At 35.9% G+C, this 13,559-nt stretch overlaps 1 protein-coding gene across 1 annotated transcript in view; it reads left to right on the forward strand.

Moving 5' to 3' along the window:
* Cdh10 (cadherin 10) overlaps positions 1-13,559 on the forward strand; it is a 179,780-nt gene that overhangs the window by 116,036 nt on the left and 50,185 nt on the right. Inside the window, exons 3-5 of the mRNA XM_041632178.1 lie at positions 9,339-9,633; positions 11,600-11,719; positions 12,536-12,703. Coding sequence (XP_041488112.1) covers positions 9,339-9,633; positions 11,600-11,719; positions 12,536-12,703 — 583 coding nt within the window. The remainder of the gene's footprint in view (positions 1-9,338; positions 9,634-11,599; positions 11,720-12,535; positions 12,704-13,559) is intronic.

Genomic DNA, 13,559 nt, shown 5'->3' on the forward strand with positions numbered 1-13,559 from the left:
GTATATATATAGTTTCATATGTATACATATATATATATATTCCTTGCTACTTCAAAACTGAAACTTTGCTACTATTATAAATTGTAGTGTAAATATCTATGTTTTCCAATGGTCATATGTGACACCTATTGAAGAGTCATTCCATTCCTAAGGGATTGTGAACCTTTGGGTTAGAGGGTAGATATAACAACTATGAAAGGTAGATGTGGCATGGGTCACCTGAATTGATTAGCTCAGCCCTAGTACACCCTTGCCAAATGAATTTACTAGAAACCCTAAAAACAGGGAACAGGGAACTATTTCATTCATTTAGGTTGCTGTCAGCGGGAGTTCTTTTTTCATGACATTTCAAAGGTCTGACTAATTTAAGGAGTTGGTATCGAAGTGAAATTTTTCTTGTGACTATCCGGCCATGTTGTTCAAAAGCCTTTTAAAACAAGGGAAAAATTGGATATCCTTTTAGATGCAAGTGAATACAGGAATCAAACACGACTGAAGAAAGTAAGAAAGAAAGAAAGAAAGAAAGAAAGAATCCATTCCTAATGACATTCTGCTATACTCATAGATCAGTGCCTACCCTAATTGTCATCAGAGAGGACCCCATGAGAGCACTGGCCACAGAATCTACTAAGCAGACCTCAAGGGACTTATAGAGACAGAAGCAGCAAATGGTCCCTGTTTGGGTCTGAGCTAGGTTCTCTGAAAATGCCTTGTGGTTGTTTAGCCTGGTGTTTTTGTGGGATTCTCAACAATGGGAGTTGGGGTTGTCTGACTCTTTTACCTACTCTTAGGGCATTCTTCCTACTACTAGATTGCCTGGGCCAGCCTTGATATGAGGGCTTGTGTTCAGTTACATTGTATCTTGTTAGGCTGCCCTGGGAGGCCATTTTTTTGTTATTGTTGTTGTTTTTGTTTTTGTTTTTTGTTTTTTTTTTTTTTTGGTTTTTCGAGACAGGGTTTCTCTGTGGTTTTGGAGCCTGTCCTGGAACTAGCTCTTGTAGACCAGGCTGGTCTCGAACTCACAGAGATCCGCCTGCCTCCACCTCCCGAGTGCTGGGATTAAAGGCGTGCGCCACCACCGCCTGGCTGTTTTGATTTTTTTAAAGAGAAACCAATATTGATTGTATCTGGGAAGATGCTGAGACAGACTAGGAGGAGTGGAGGGAGGAAAAATTTAGTCTGAACGTAATGTATGAGAGAAGAATAAAAGTTTTTTTAAGCAAATTATAAACAATGTCTAATGGGTGAATTCAGTGGGAATTTAGAAAAGAAAAATCTAATAAAATATAGACAATGAGGATTGCTCATGGAGTTTCAAATGGCAGCAAATATTCCATAGAGAGTTGAACCTGGCTCTTAGGTTTACTACACTAATGAAATTCTACACATTGTATCCATGGAATGAGGCTTTGTGAGAGACAGAATTTGAAGGCGGTGTTAATTTTATTTTAATCAATCATTGATACTATGGAATGGCTATAGTTACTCAATTTTATAAAAGTTTTTATGTGTATTCTTTTGTTTTGTTTGTCTCTTGGAAAAAGAAGTACATGATTACTTGTAGCCAAGTGGCTTAAAATACCACAGTGGGAAAAGTACATCTCAGGAAGTTGTGTAGGCTTTCTTACCCGTTGCAGGCTCAAAGATATGAAAAGTCTACGCTCAGTTAAAAGATATTCTCAGTTAAAAGATATAGAGTTCCATAGTGAACAGCACACACAGGTTATGAAGGAAGTTGTGTACAATAATCCTGTTCACTCTGATTTCTACCCAAGCACCCCGAGCTGGATTGAACTATGTTCCAAGGGATATGGCTGGCAGTGACCTAGCACTGGCCCTGATAAGATGAAGGTCCGTCCTGCTCACCTGGGAAATACACAGAATGTAAAAAGTGTGTCTTTGTGGCACCTTAGACTCAAAATCCCAAAGAAAGCTAAGAAGGTCAGCGAATGTACGTGAGGCTCAGAATCCCTGAGAAGGCAATGCGTGAATCTGAGATAAATACCAAGAATGAATGGAAATCCTAGTACACTGACAATCTCTGAAACATAAAAAATGTCTGCCAAAGAAAGTAGAAAACAATGAGTAAATATAGCCAAGAGAGAGGCACGGGGGACTATAATAGGAATTGCACCGTGACAGGGGTGGCAAAATCTACCTCATGCCACCCTTGCTTCAGATGCTGGAAATGCCACCATAGCCACAGGATTTAATGGTCTGTGCTGGATTTTAGTTTTGCTCTATTCTAATACTTCCTTGCTATTCTCTTGTGTGCCCCATCCCACCATTTGTAATCTGGTGCTACATAACTGGATTTTTAATGGTTTTATAGAGGCTTGCTGCTAATTTCTGCTCCAAGTCCCAAAATCCTTTACATTTGCACTTTTTAGCAATTCTGCAAGTGTCAAGACTCTTAAGCACTTTTTCACAGTGATTAAAAAGTTGGAATAGCACAATTTCTCATGTGTTAAGTCAGTGTTCTTGCCCAAGAAAACCCTCTCCATTTTCCCAACAGTGGAGAAAAGCAGCTAGTAGACACAAATATGCTCAAGATAACAAACCCTCACCTGCAGTAAGGACTCTGGCACAGTGATCCTTGACTTCCCAGAAAAGGAGATGACTTTGTCTCGTGGTTCTAGAGAGATAGACATAAAGGTCAGAGAGGAATAGCAGGAAGAAGGCTTGGCAGCTAGAGTAGGAAGAAGAGAAATCACATGTTCATCCAAAACCAAAATTTAGAGAGCTAAATGGAAGCAGGAAAAAAGCTACCCATCCTCTGAGTCTGCCTCTAGTGATGTGTTTCTTTCAGCAGACGGACTACTAAAGAGTCCGTAATCACCAGCTGAAGACCAGATATTTAAAGATGTGGACCTATGGAGGACATAAATCAGGCAAACCACTAATCCACATCTAGTATCAAAAGACATACCTTCCTTTTCTTTGGAAGCCACCCAATCAATAGAATTTGAATATACATTATCAATCCTGAAATGTACCTTGATTTAACTCTTTTACAATAAACATTTATTGCCTGGACTCATACATGAAAAAGGTATTTTTGAAACAAGGTCTATTGCCCTTTGTATTATCTTACAAACTTTCTTTCATGGGAACTTATGAGGAGTGTATGAATAGTCAAAAATAGTCTACGTTTCAAAGTATCAAGCATTCTTTGATGTTTGTTTGGGAATTTTCTTTAGCCTATTAACTCTTTGACGTAAACAGGTACAGTATTAGATTTTAATTAAGCTTATCCGAGTTTAAAAGTTAGGGAGTTGGGATATGACTTTTAATGTGCAGTACAGAAGCAGTTTTCCTGTTTTCATTAGTTGTCATGCATCTTGCCATGTCCTTTATCTACTAGAGAATTTACAAGGAACACAGCAGGTTGTGAATTTTTAATAGGCTTTCCTCAAGGAAAGGAAAGGTCAGTATTAACATAAAATTCTTCTTAAAGATTTGTGGCCAAATGTTTCACACCGGAAAGCAGGTGTTCCTGCAGAGTTAAAGCCACAATAATCTATTTTCCTTCCTTCCTTTTTTCCATCCTCTCTCCCCCTTTCTTCTCTTTGTATTTAAAGAAAATTTTATGTCTCACATAATAGAATAGCAAAATACAGCCCATACAAGATGTTGTTTTTCTTTGAAGGTTGATGCTATGAGCTTTTGAGCATATGATCAATCGACTCGATCTCTTTTTACCATAAATACCTGACTTTTTCAATTAAATTAAATAAGCGTAAATATTGATCCCTAATACTCAAAAAAGGACATTGAGAAAGCAGTAGTTCTAAAGGAATAAACCCGTGTACAATCTCAGTAATGAAGCTGATTTGTGAAATAGTGTGTATGTCATCGTGTATCATGTGTAAGATTATAAGAAAGAAACAATACCAGGAAGAATGTGGAGAAGTTATTCACAGAAAGTAAAGTAAACCAATAAAGAAAGCTTCTTATTGCTGCCCTCTAGACTCAGTACAACTGGTGTACTACATCATACATAACACATTAACTACATCATGCATAACTACATACATAACATACCTGTCCATCACACAGGTCTCACAGAAGCCTGACCCTCTCTACAAGTACATCACAGATGGAGGGTGAACTCATAGGATCTCACATTTTACTGGACAACTAACTACAGTCTAGTGACAGATGAAGAATTCCGCACCCACTACTGAGTCTACTAAGCTCCATAGAATATCCTCAAACCTACACTTAAACAGATAGTCCTGGAAAAAAAAACTGTCAGTCATAAATAAAAATGAGTAGACTTGAAAATGAGACAGGCAGGTTTTCGGTGAAGAGGGCGGGACCAATGTAAGGGTGGCTGGGGAGTGAGAGCGGTAGGTATGCATTGTGTACTCATGTAAAATTACTCCACGACAAATTATAGTTGATATAAAAAACTCTGTCAAAGGAAACAAATAATAAAACTGTTTTGAAAACTAATAATAAAGAGACTTGAACATGGAAAGACTTGATAAGAGCAAACTGAAGAATTATGTTGTTTCTTTCCTTCTGAATCTAATGAAACTGTTGCCACCAATATAACAATTAGAAAAGACCTTGTAACCCTTTAGTTTTATGTGTGAAATAGATTAATTACCCACATCTCAGGAGATATAAAAGTTTATAACAATCAAAATGTTGGTTACATTTCCTGTCTATCTAATTCATATATTTTTGAATACTGTTTTATTACCATACAGTAGGAATAAGACCCTAATCACCCCCACCTTTATCTTTTATTCCACTGTAATAGTCAGCTGTGTTGAATCCTTCCTCACTGTAAGAAAAGACAGAGCTTAAAAAAACTGTTTCATCACTAATGTTAAACCTAATGGTTGAAGAAACACTTACTCTGTCTGTAGCTTCTTAACAAGTAAAGTCCTGCATTTGCAGCTGGCATTTGCTTCTCTTAATTATATTCCTGTTGAATAAAGTAGACAATTTTTCATTCTTAAAACCACAGTCTGACTTCCAGCCCTCCTCCTTCACCTTTGCTGCTACCTTGTTCAACTTTCTAATCCAACAGAAACTCCCACAGCATGTGGTCCATGTACAAGAGTTGATTTTCACTCTCTGTAGCCTAAGCAAAGGGCAGAAAGAAAAACAACACAATCAACTGTGGTTTTTAGTCTAAAGTCTGCTTCAAATAACTCAAATCCTACTCTATAAATGTATACATATATAATCTGGGAAGGTTTTCTTTTGCATGCTTAACTTAGAGCAGTGGAACGCTTCTTGCCTTGTATATTTCTACACGCTACATCTCAGGTCTGTACTCTACATTCACCGAATGTTCTGAGATACAAAATTTGTAAAAGAATTTCTTCAGTTCCCAAACCATATTCAGTTTATATCTGATAGCTTAGATAGTACAAGCTTAGTAGATCCACTTTCACTACTGCAAGCGCTGTAGAGTTTTCTCTGCATATATGGTTTGCATGTCTCCTTTAAGTCTTCCATGGAACACAGATGCAATTTTTCATTTGCTTTTAAAAGCACCTGATTTTGTGGACATTTTAAACTAAAGCTATTGGATGAATAGCTAATAGAAATAGAAACTGACTACTGTGAACCACAGTGCTGTCTGGTCAAGTGATTGATAATACCAGTAGCATTGGCTTGCTGTGTTTCTCAGACAGAGTAAGAAATCTGTAATGTTTAGAGTGACGCTGGGAAGATGACCACAGTGTTGCAATGCATGTAATTGGAGTGTTTCCGAGCAGCCCAGTACATTTTTGGATGCTAATAACCATCAATCTCTTGACTACTTAAGAGTGATTCCTGGACTACACACTCATATGCGACTTGTGAGAGTTTCGTGATTAATAACAGATACTTCCTGAGTTTACTCACATTGTTGTTTCCAAATAGCTACATACACAGTAAAATTCTCTTTGCTCTGAAGCTTCTTTTTATCACTAAAGTACCTACATATTTCATATATGCACATCCATTATGTCACTAATAATGAATTATTTGCCCAAGAATAAGAAGAACAGAGTCGTATATAGAGGGGATTGCTAAATCTAATGAGCATAATCATTTTTACAAAGTAAACTACTCTTGTAAATCTATCTGGAACTAGCAGCACAATAGCATGCATAAATATGTTCATTCTTGCTTAGTTTGACTATTTTATGCTCATTATAACAAAATATTAGCATAAAATTGGAGGTTAGACAGATGACTTGGTGGTCATGTGGCTGCAATTCTAAGCTTGAAGACCTGAGGTTCAATTGTCAGAATGCACGGACGGCAGCTTGTAATTCTGGGATCCCCAAGACTGGCCCAGCTAGCAGTGTATCTGGAGCAGCCAGCTCTAGGTTTAAAAACTGAGGTAGAGATCAGTAGAGAGAGACACAGAATGTTGTCCTGTCTTCCACGTGTGCACACTTACTCAAATATCCATAGACATAAACACTCACAAATCTTTAACATTCACGTTCATTAATATAAAATAAGCATACATAATTGTCATTAACAAAAATACCTCAGTTAAATAATACATTTTTGTGTTAAATGGGAAATAACCAAATTAAAATTCCTAGCTTTGACAGTCTTATGTTTTGATATAAATGACCTAAAGAGCAAATCCAATTTATTTTAATAAATGTATAATTCACATTCTATATCTGTGTAAATAACTGTTATTGCTATATTTTAATGATCCAGAATAGAGAGTGGCATGGCTCTTTTGATTTATGCTGATATCTTATGTGACTATTAAAAGTCTAACATTTGTGGTTATATATTATTTCCATAAATAGTTTAAATTTTTAAGTATTGGTGCAATGTATTATGATCATATTCTCCCTAGCTGCTCACGTTAACTCCCTCCAGATTAATCCTCACTTCCCCTTAACTTCTCATTTAACTGTGTGGACTCACGGACGTCTTCCAACTGTATTTCAAAATATTGACAGGGTTGATTTGGGGCAGATTTTGCACAGGCAGCCACAGCTGCTATGAATTCATGAGTGCAGGGATTCTGCTATGTCCAGAAGACACTGTTTTCCTCTGGTCTTTGCTAGCTAGCCATTTAAAACCTGGTCCTTCTACTGTGATACATACACCTCATCTTTGGGGAGAAGTTGAGATACAATGTCTCATCTTTGGCTCAGCCTTCATCTTTCACTTATTCTCCCCAGTTTGGTGAGTTATGCTTTTCTCTGGTAACCACCTTCCACAGCTGAAAGTTTTTCAGATGAAGTCTGAGACCTGCACTAACACATGACTAGAGAAATGTGATTTTGGAGGACAGTTTAATACTGTGTTCATTTGGAAATTAATAGCTGTTAGTTCCGCCCTGAACCTATGAGCATCCCAACTGTGGGTTTTTCGGTACATTTTTCAAAAGGGCCATGAGTTTCCTTCTAGGGAGCAGGTCTTAAACGCAATCATAAAAATGGTTGGGTAGCCTCATAGTTTATGCACTACTGCATCCATGGGTATAATCTTGCCATACTGGTCATTACTTAAGCTCTCAAGGTTCACAGCTTGCTAAGATTGCTAGCTCTCCTCCTGTTCAGAAGCTTGCACAACAAGTTCTCAATAATGAGAGCTAGCCAGCCGGGAGGAAGCTTTCCAGTCAGTATCATCTTGATTTCTCCATGTCCTACAATCAATGTGTGTGTTTGTGGGTGGGGGGCAGATCTTCAGCAGTAGATCTTTCCTATCAAGTTCTGATGCAAAACAAAGAGCAACATGCTTATTGTTTCTCGCCTTGGGAGTCTTTAAGACACTTTTGACAGAATTGAAGAGAGGTATCCATATCTATCACTGGGCTTTTAATTTGGAAAACTGGGACTTCTGAAATGGACATAATTCCCTACATAGTGTATCTCCAATTAAACACTTTTATATAAATATCCACATGTATAAAGTTTTTTAAGAAGCAAATTTCGATGTGACTTTTAATACATTCTTAGAGGTAGATATTCTTCCGCAAGCCATTCTCCACCCTACCCTCACATTCCTTTCCCCTGTTAATGTTCCTTTCCCATTATTTACTTTACCCTTCATATAAAATTTGTAGGCCATGCTCTAAAGAATAAAAAATCCATATAAGTAGAAGTATCAGTAAGTAAAAAAGTGCATATTATTGCAATATTAAAATTATAGTCGTGGCATAGTCAGGACCTGTGATTCTGTGGTACAACTAAAGGCATAGTTATAAATATAATTATTCCAAATTTCTGACCTTTCTGTGGACAAGCTTCTTCCACAAGCTAAGAATCCAATGACAAGGAGACATGGAGTAATATTGCCTAGGAACACCGTCATATTATCTGGAAGATGCTTAGGATACATTACTCTCCACTACTCAACAGCCTAGAATTTAATTATTAGTCTTAGAGTGACTTCCAGTATATTCTCTCAAAGTCTGAATTTACTCATCCATGTGTCTGTAAGCCTGGCTGATTTCCTTTAGGGATACCTTTGAAAAATAGAAAAATAGAATTTTCTCAGTACACATAAGTTCTTGGACCCACAGCTCAGCTGCAACAATGCACTCCCTAGGATGTTCTGTGCACAAGATCCCAAATACATCTCTTAATATGATAAAACAAATCTCAAATTTTTGGTGTGATTTTGCTATAGATGCAGGAAAGTCAGTCACAATCTTCTCTTGAATTCTTTTGTCCTTTGCAGATTAGGAAGGTATTTTGGCAAGGTACAAAGTTAGGACATATACATTATCATTTATTTATTGTTTAACTATTGTTTAGCATATATGTATTAATATTACATAAATATCTGTGCTCTACTCTAAGATACAAAAATATCTGCATGGTAGTGGGCATCTTCTATATGAAACCAAACATTACATTTATTGTTACCACATTTGGAGTCTGTCTCATGTTTGCTTGAAAGAGTTAGAAATCCTAAGATGTTACTAATTACCAAGCAGAAAAAAGCAACCAATAATAAGTTGATAAGAGCTGAATTCCCAGTCAAATATGAGAGAAAAATAACCTAACATTTCCAGAAATAGTTGAAAGTACGTTGTTGATACCCTCATGGCTATGTCTTTATCAGGATTTATTTGTTCAAAGAAATGGTTATATACCAAGCAGGAAGAGAGAACTTAATTTAATGTGGGATATTTTTTTTTCTGTTTAGAATAAAGAATCACAATGCTACATGAAAAACTCTTGGCGGTTCTTGAGTGTGATAGAACTGATAGTTACTCAATTCTGATTTATAGTATTGAGATTACTGACCCCATTATGTGTGATGGGATTTGAAGGGCCACCTTTGAATTCTTTTACCCATTCCTTAGACATCATCACAGATATGCTCATTTTTATTTCCTCTAGCTTCATTCAGACCAAGATAAAGGAGATGGATCGCTCAAATATATTTTATCTGGAGATGGAGCTGGTACTCTTTTTATTATTGATGAAAAAACAGGTGATATTCATGCCACAAGACGAATTGATAGGGAGGAAAAGGCCTTTTATACTCTACGTGCTCAAGCTATTAACAGAAGAACTCTGAGGCCAGTAGAACCAGAGTCTGAATTTGTGATCAAAATCCATGATATCAATGACAATGAGCCAACGTTCCCAGAGGAAATTTATACTGCTAGTGTTCCTGAAATGTCCGTCGTAGGTAAGTGCAGTTACAGTTTTTAAGATGGTATGAAAAGTATGAAAGCAATTGCAAAAAAAAATCTTGTGATATTGTCTTCAATTAGCTTACATTACCATTTTTATTCCCTAGTCAAAACACATATATTTTTGAATACAGAAGCAATGAGACAGAAAAAGGTTATTAATGCATTTTAAATGGCTTGTGAATTTGCAAATCTGCACAGCACACTTAGGTAGACCTCAAAAATCAAGAATATGCCAGTACATTCCAGTAGAGAAAATTAAGATGGCACTTGTCATATGAACTTTCAGCACAAGCTTGTAAAGTCCTGAAGACAAATATTTTGAGATTAGAGTTGTATCCCACTGTCCACAGGGCCCACATCTGAGCCCCCTACAGATACTGAATATTCAGTCCCTTAAGTGGCATAGTATGTACATATGCTGATGAATGTCTTCCTGCATATGTTAAACTAGTCATGAAACCTATTATTTATCTCAATAATTGCTATACTCTATTTTTTACAGGAAGCAACATGGAAAAATTTATGTACATGCTCAACAGCAATATATTTTAAAAACATTTGAAATCCTCCAACAGAAAAAGGCAACTGTAGGCCAGTAGAGAGTTAGTCAGAACTATAGACCATAGATTGGTACAGCAAGATCAGCAGCAGTAAGATACGATTTCACTTATATATTCTTGTCAGAGTTTATCAAAAGATTTCGCTTAAGTTAGTACTTTTATTAACTCCCATTTTCTTAAATACTGAAATACTTTTGTATTTTAATATTTATGTATCAAAACTCTGCTGCTATAATCCACATATTTACATAACCCCAGTGAGTACCAGTAATATAATATGGTTTTATTTAGTTATACTCATCGCAATTTATCAAAAGCATTTACTTAGATTGCTTACATATTCAAATAAAAGCCAGATTATCTTCTATTTTCTTAAATATTCATATACCTTTGCATTTTAACATTCACATAGTAAAAATCTGCTCTTATATACTCATATTAAAAATATCACACTGAAACCTCATAGTCATACAAAAATTTTATACAGAAGAACAACATTGAATTGTGAAATATATAAAATAAAATGTAAAAGTACATTTTTAAGAAAATGTTATTATTTTTAATCTTACTAAGTGTAATATATTGAGTAGGAAGTTGAAAATACTTGACTTTTATTAAATAGTTAATAATAATATATTCAAACCCCTAGAAATCTTGATAATATTTTTAGAGTGAGATATATTTGGTTTCATAGAAAACCAAATGTTCTGATTCTGTATCACTTGTTTAGATTAATAAAAGCATTTTTTAAAATAGTAACTATTGCTGTTTTGATAATAGCAACCAAATTCATACATTTCTCAGAACATTTGTTCTGTGAGTGTTATTGCACTCTGTAAACCCCAAAGACTTTGGAGAGTTACCAAGCATATAGCCCTTACAGATATCATGAACCCTACTACACAGATTTTTGTTGTTCTGGGAAAGTGGGATCATCTTTGATTGTTTCTATATTTGGAATTCAATCTATTCATAAAATTGTATTCTAGAGCAGAAGTTGGTTATTTTTAGAGCTAATTAGTGCAGAGGGAGAAAGAATATACTTACTCCTTTGAGATTTAGATGTGCCCTTTATACAAAACAAGTCTATTATATGAAAATTCATGTTAATATCGACCTCAATATTTATAAAAGAACCATGTTTGTTATATTCTGAAATACTGCAAAATTATCTATTTGGTGCATAAACATACACCTCTTGGCTAAATAAATTTTAAGTTGAACTTAAGGTTCATTTCCAACATTATATACCTTTATCTATATGTCTATCGTCCAACTGTATAGTTTCTTAAAGTGGTCATTTTTAAAGTCAAAAATCATTTAAGTCTTCAATGAAAACCAGCACTTTTGCTCCTCCTTCTGGTACTGTGCAGAACTAAGCTGAATTTGGATACTTCAGGTACTTCTGTGGTGCAAGTCACAGCTACCGATGCTGACGACCCTTCCTACGGGAACAGCGCCAGAGTCATATACAGCATACTTCAAGGGCAGCCTTATTTCTCTGTGGAGCCAGAAACAGGTCAGAAACAATGTATTGGTGTTTGCTGAAGTTACCATGTTTGTGATCTTTACAAGTATAAATGGGTGAACAAAAATAAAACCTAAGTATTCACACACTCAGGAGAGTAACAGCAGGGCCATGCTGGATTTTTATTTTCTCTCTCTCTCTGTGTATATATATATATACATATATATATATATATATATATGTGTGTGTGTGTGTGTGTGTGTGTGTGTGTGTGTGTATATACATACATATATATATATATATACATATACACATACACTTGATATCTGCATATTTGTGCAGATATATATGGAGGTCATAGTGGGTCATCAAGTATACTTTTCAGTAAATATACGTGTTGCTTTTTAACAAGGTCTTCCATTGAACCTGAACCCCAACAATTTGGCTAAATAACCTGCCCATTAAATCCCAGAAACCATTCTGTAGTGCCCTGCAAGAGTTGAGTTGGCAGGCCCTTACTGTCATTATCTGGAGGTTGGGGATTAAAACTGGGCCTTTGTGTTTGCTTGGGAAGCACTTCACTCCTTTAATGTGTCCTCAGTCTGATTCTTGTGTATTTAAAAACTCAAAGTAAACAATTGATTGAACTAATAGAAATGTAACTTAGACTTTACTTGTAAGCTTAGATCACTATAGTCCACATGAGGTAACCGGGCGAAAGAAAACAAAATGAACTCCAAAGATCTGTGTGAATTTAATGTTAGAATGGTTACGTATGCATAAGTTGATGTCATAAGTATGGTGCTTGATTAAATTGGCAGCCTACAAACATAGTGTGATAACACAGTATTTGTATTTTTTTCAAAGGTATCATCAGGACAGCTTTACCAAACATGAACCGAGAGAACAGGGAACAGTACCAGGTGGTCATACAGGCCAAGGACATGGGTGGCCAGATGGGGGGTTTATCCGGTACCACCACAGTGAATATCACACTAACAGATGTCAATGACAACCCGCCTCGCTTCCCTCAGAGTAAGTGCCCTTCATCAGTCATTCTGTAGAACATAAGATCCAGAGTAAAAAGGTTGACTTAAGATACCTATCAGCTAATGAAAAGATGGTGATAGCCTACTACCAAACTGCCAGCATAAGGTAAAACTAAATACTTTACAAATACCTCTTACAGAACTGGGGACTTTGCATCTCTACTACCTCTCTCTGTCTCTCTGTTCCTCTCACTTTCTCTCCCTCACACACACATGCACACACATACACACATACATACCCATACACACAGTGTGTAGCTATTACCTAATAACTGTTTAATCCAGCAAAATGAATGTGTTCATTTTAAAAGCTAATAATATATAATGAATATTTTTCTCTACTTAGATACTAATAAGGGAGAACCTAACTTGAAGATAAAATTTTAATAAAACATCTAATCATAAAGACTCTATTATAAGTGGCAAGGCAGGCAGAACTTGAATTACATTTTCAGTCACATGTGTGGGTAGTTTTTCCTGGGTCCACATTAGTTAAATGCATTTTATTTAATTCTCCAAATATCCAGGATCAATTAAGAATCCATTAAAAGACATTCTCTTCTGACCATATGATTAACACATCTATTTATTCTCTCTTATAAAACTTGGTAGATTATTATGTGTGCAGCATAGACATGATGACAGTTATGCTACTGTGCTCTCAGGACTCTGCAGGATTCCTTCTGTTTCACTAGGTCCCCACTGCAAGACAGAACATAGAGTTGTAATGAGTCAACCATAAAAAGCGCATTATAGTGTCATCTCTATTCTATTACTTTTAATTAAAAAAAATTGCAAATGTAATTTTATCATTTCTCCCTCTTCCATAACTTTGTTCTTCT

Source organism: Microtus oregoni, unplaced genomic scaffold, assembly GCF_018167655.1.
Source record: "Microtus oregoni isolate MIOR12 unplaced genomic scaffold, Mior012 000040F_ref0000088, whole genome shotgun sequence".
Classification (NCBI taxonomy): domain Eukaryota; kingdom Metazoa; phylum Chordata; class Mammalia; order Rodentia; family Cricetidae; genus Microtus; species Microtus oregoni.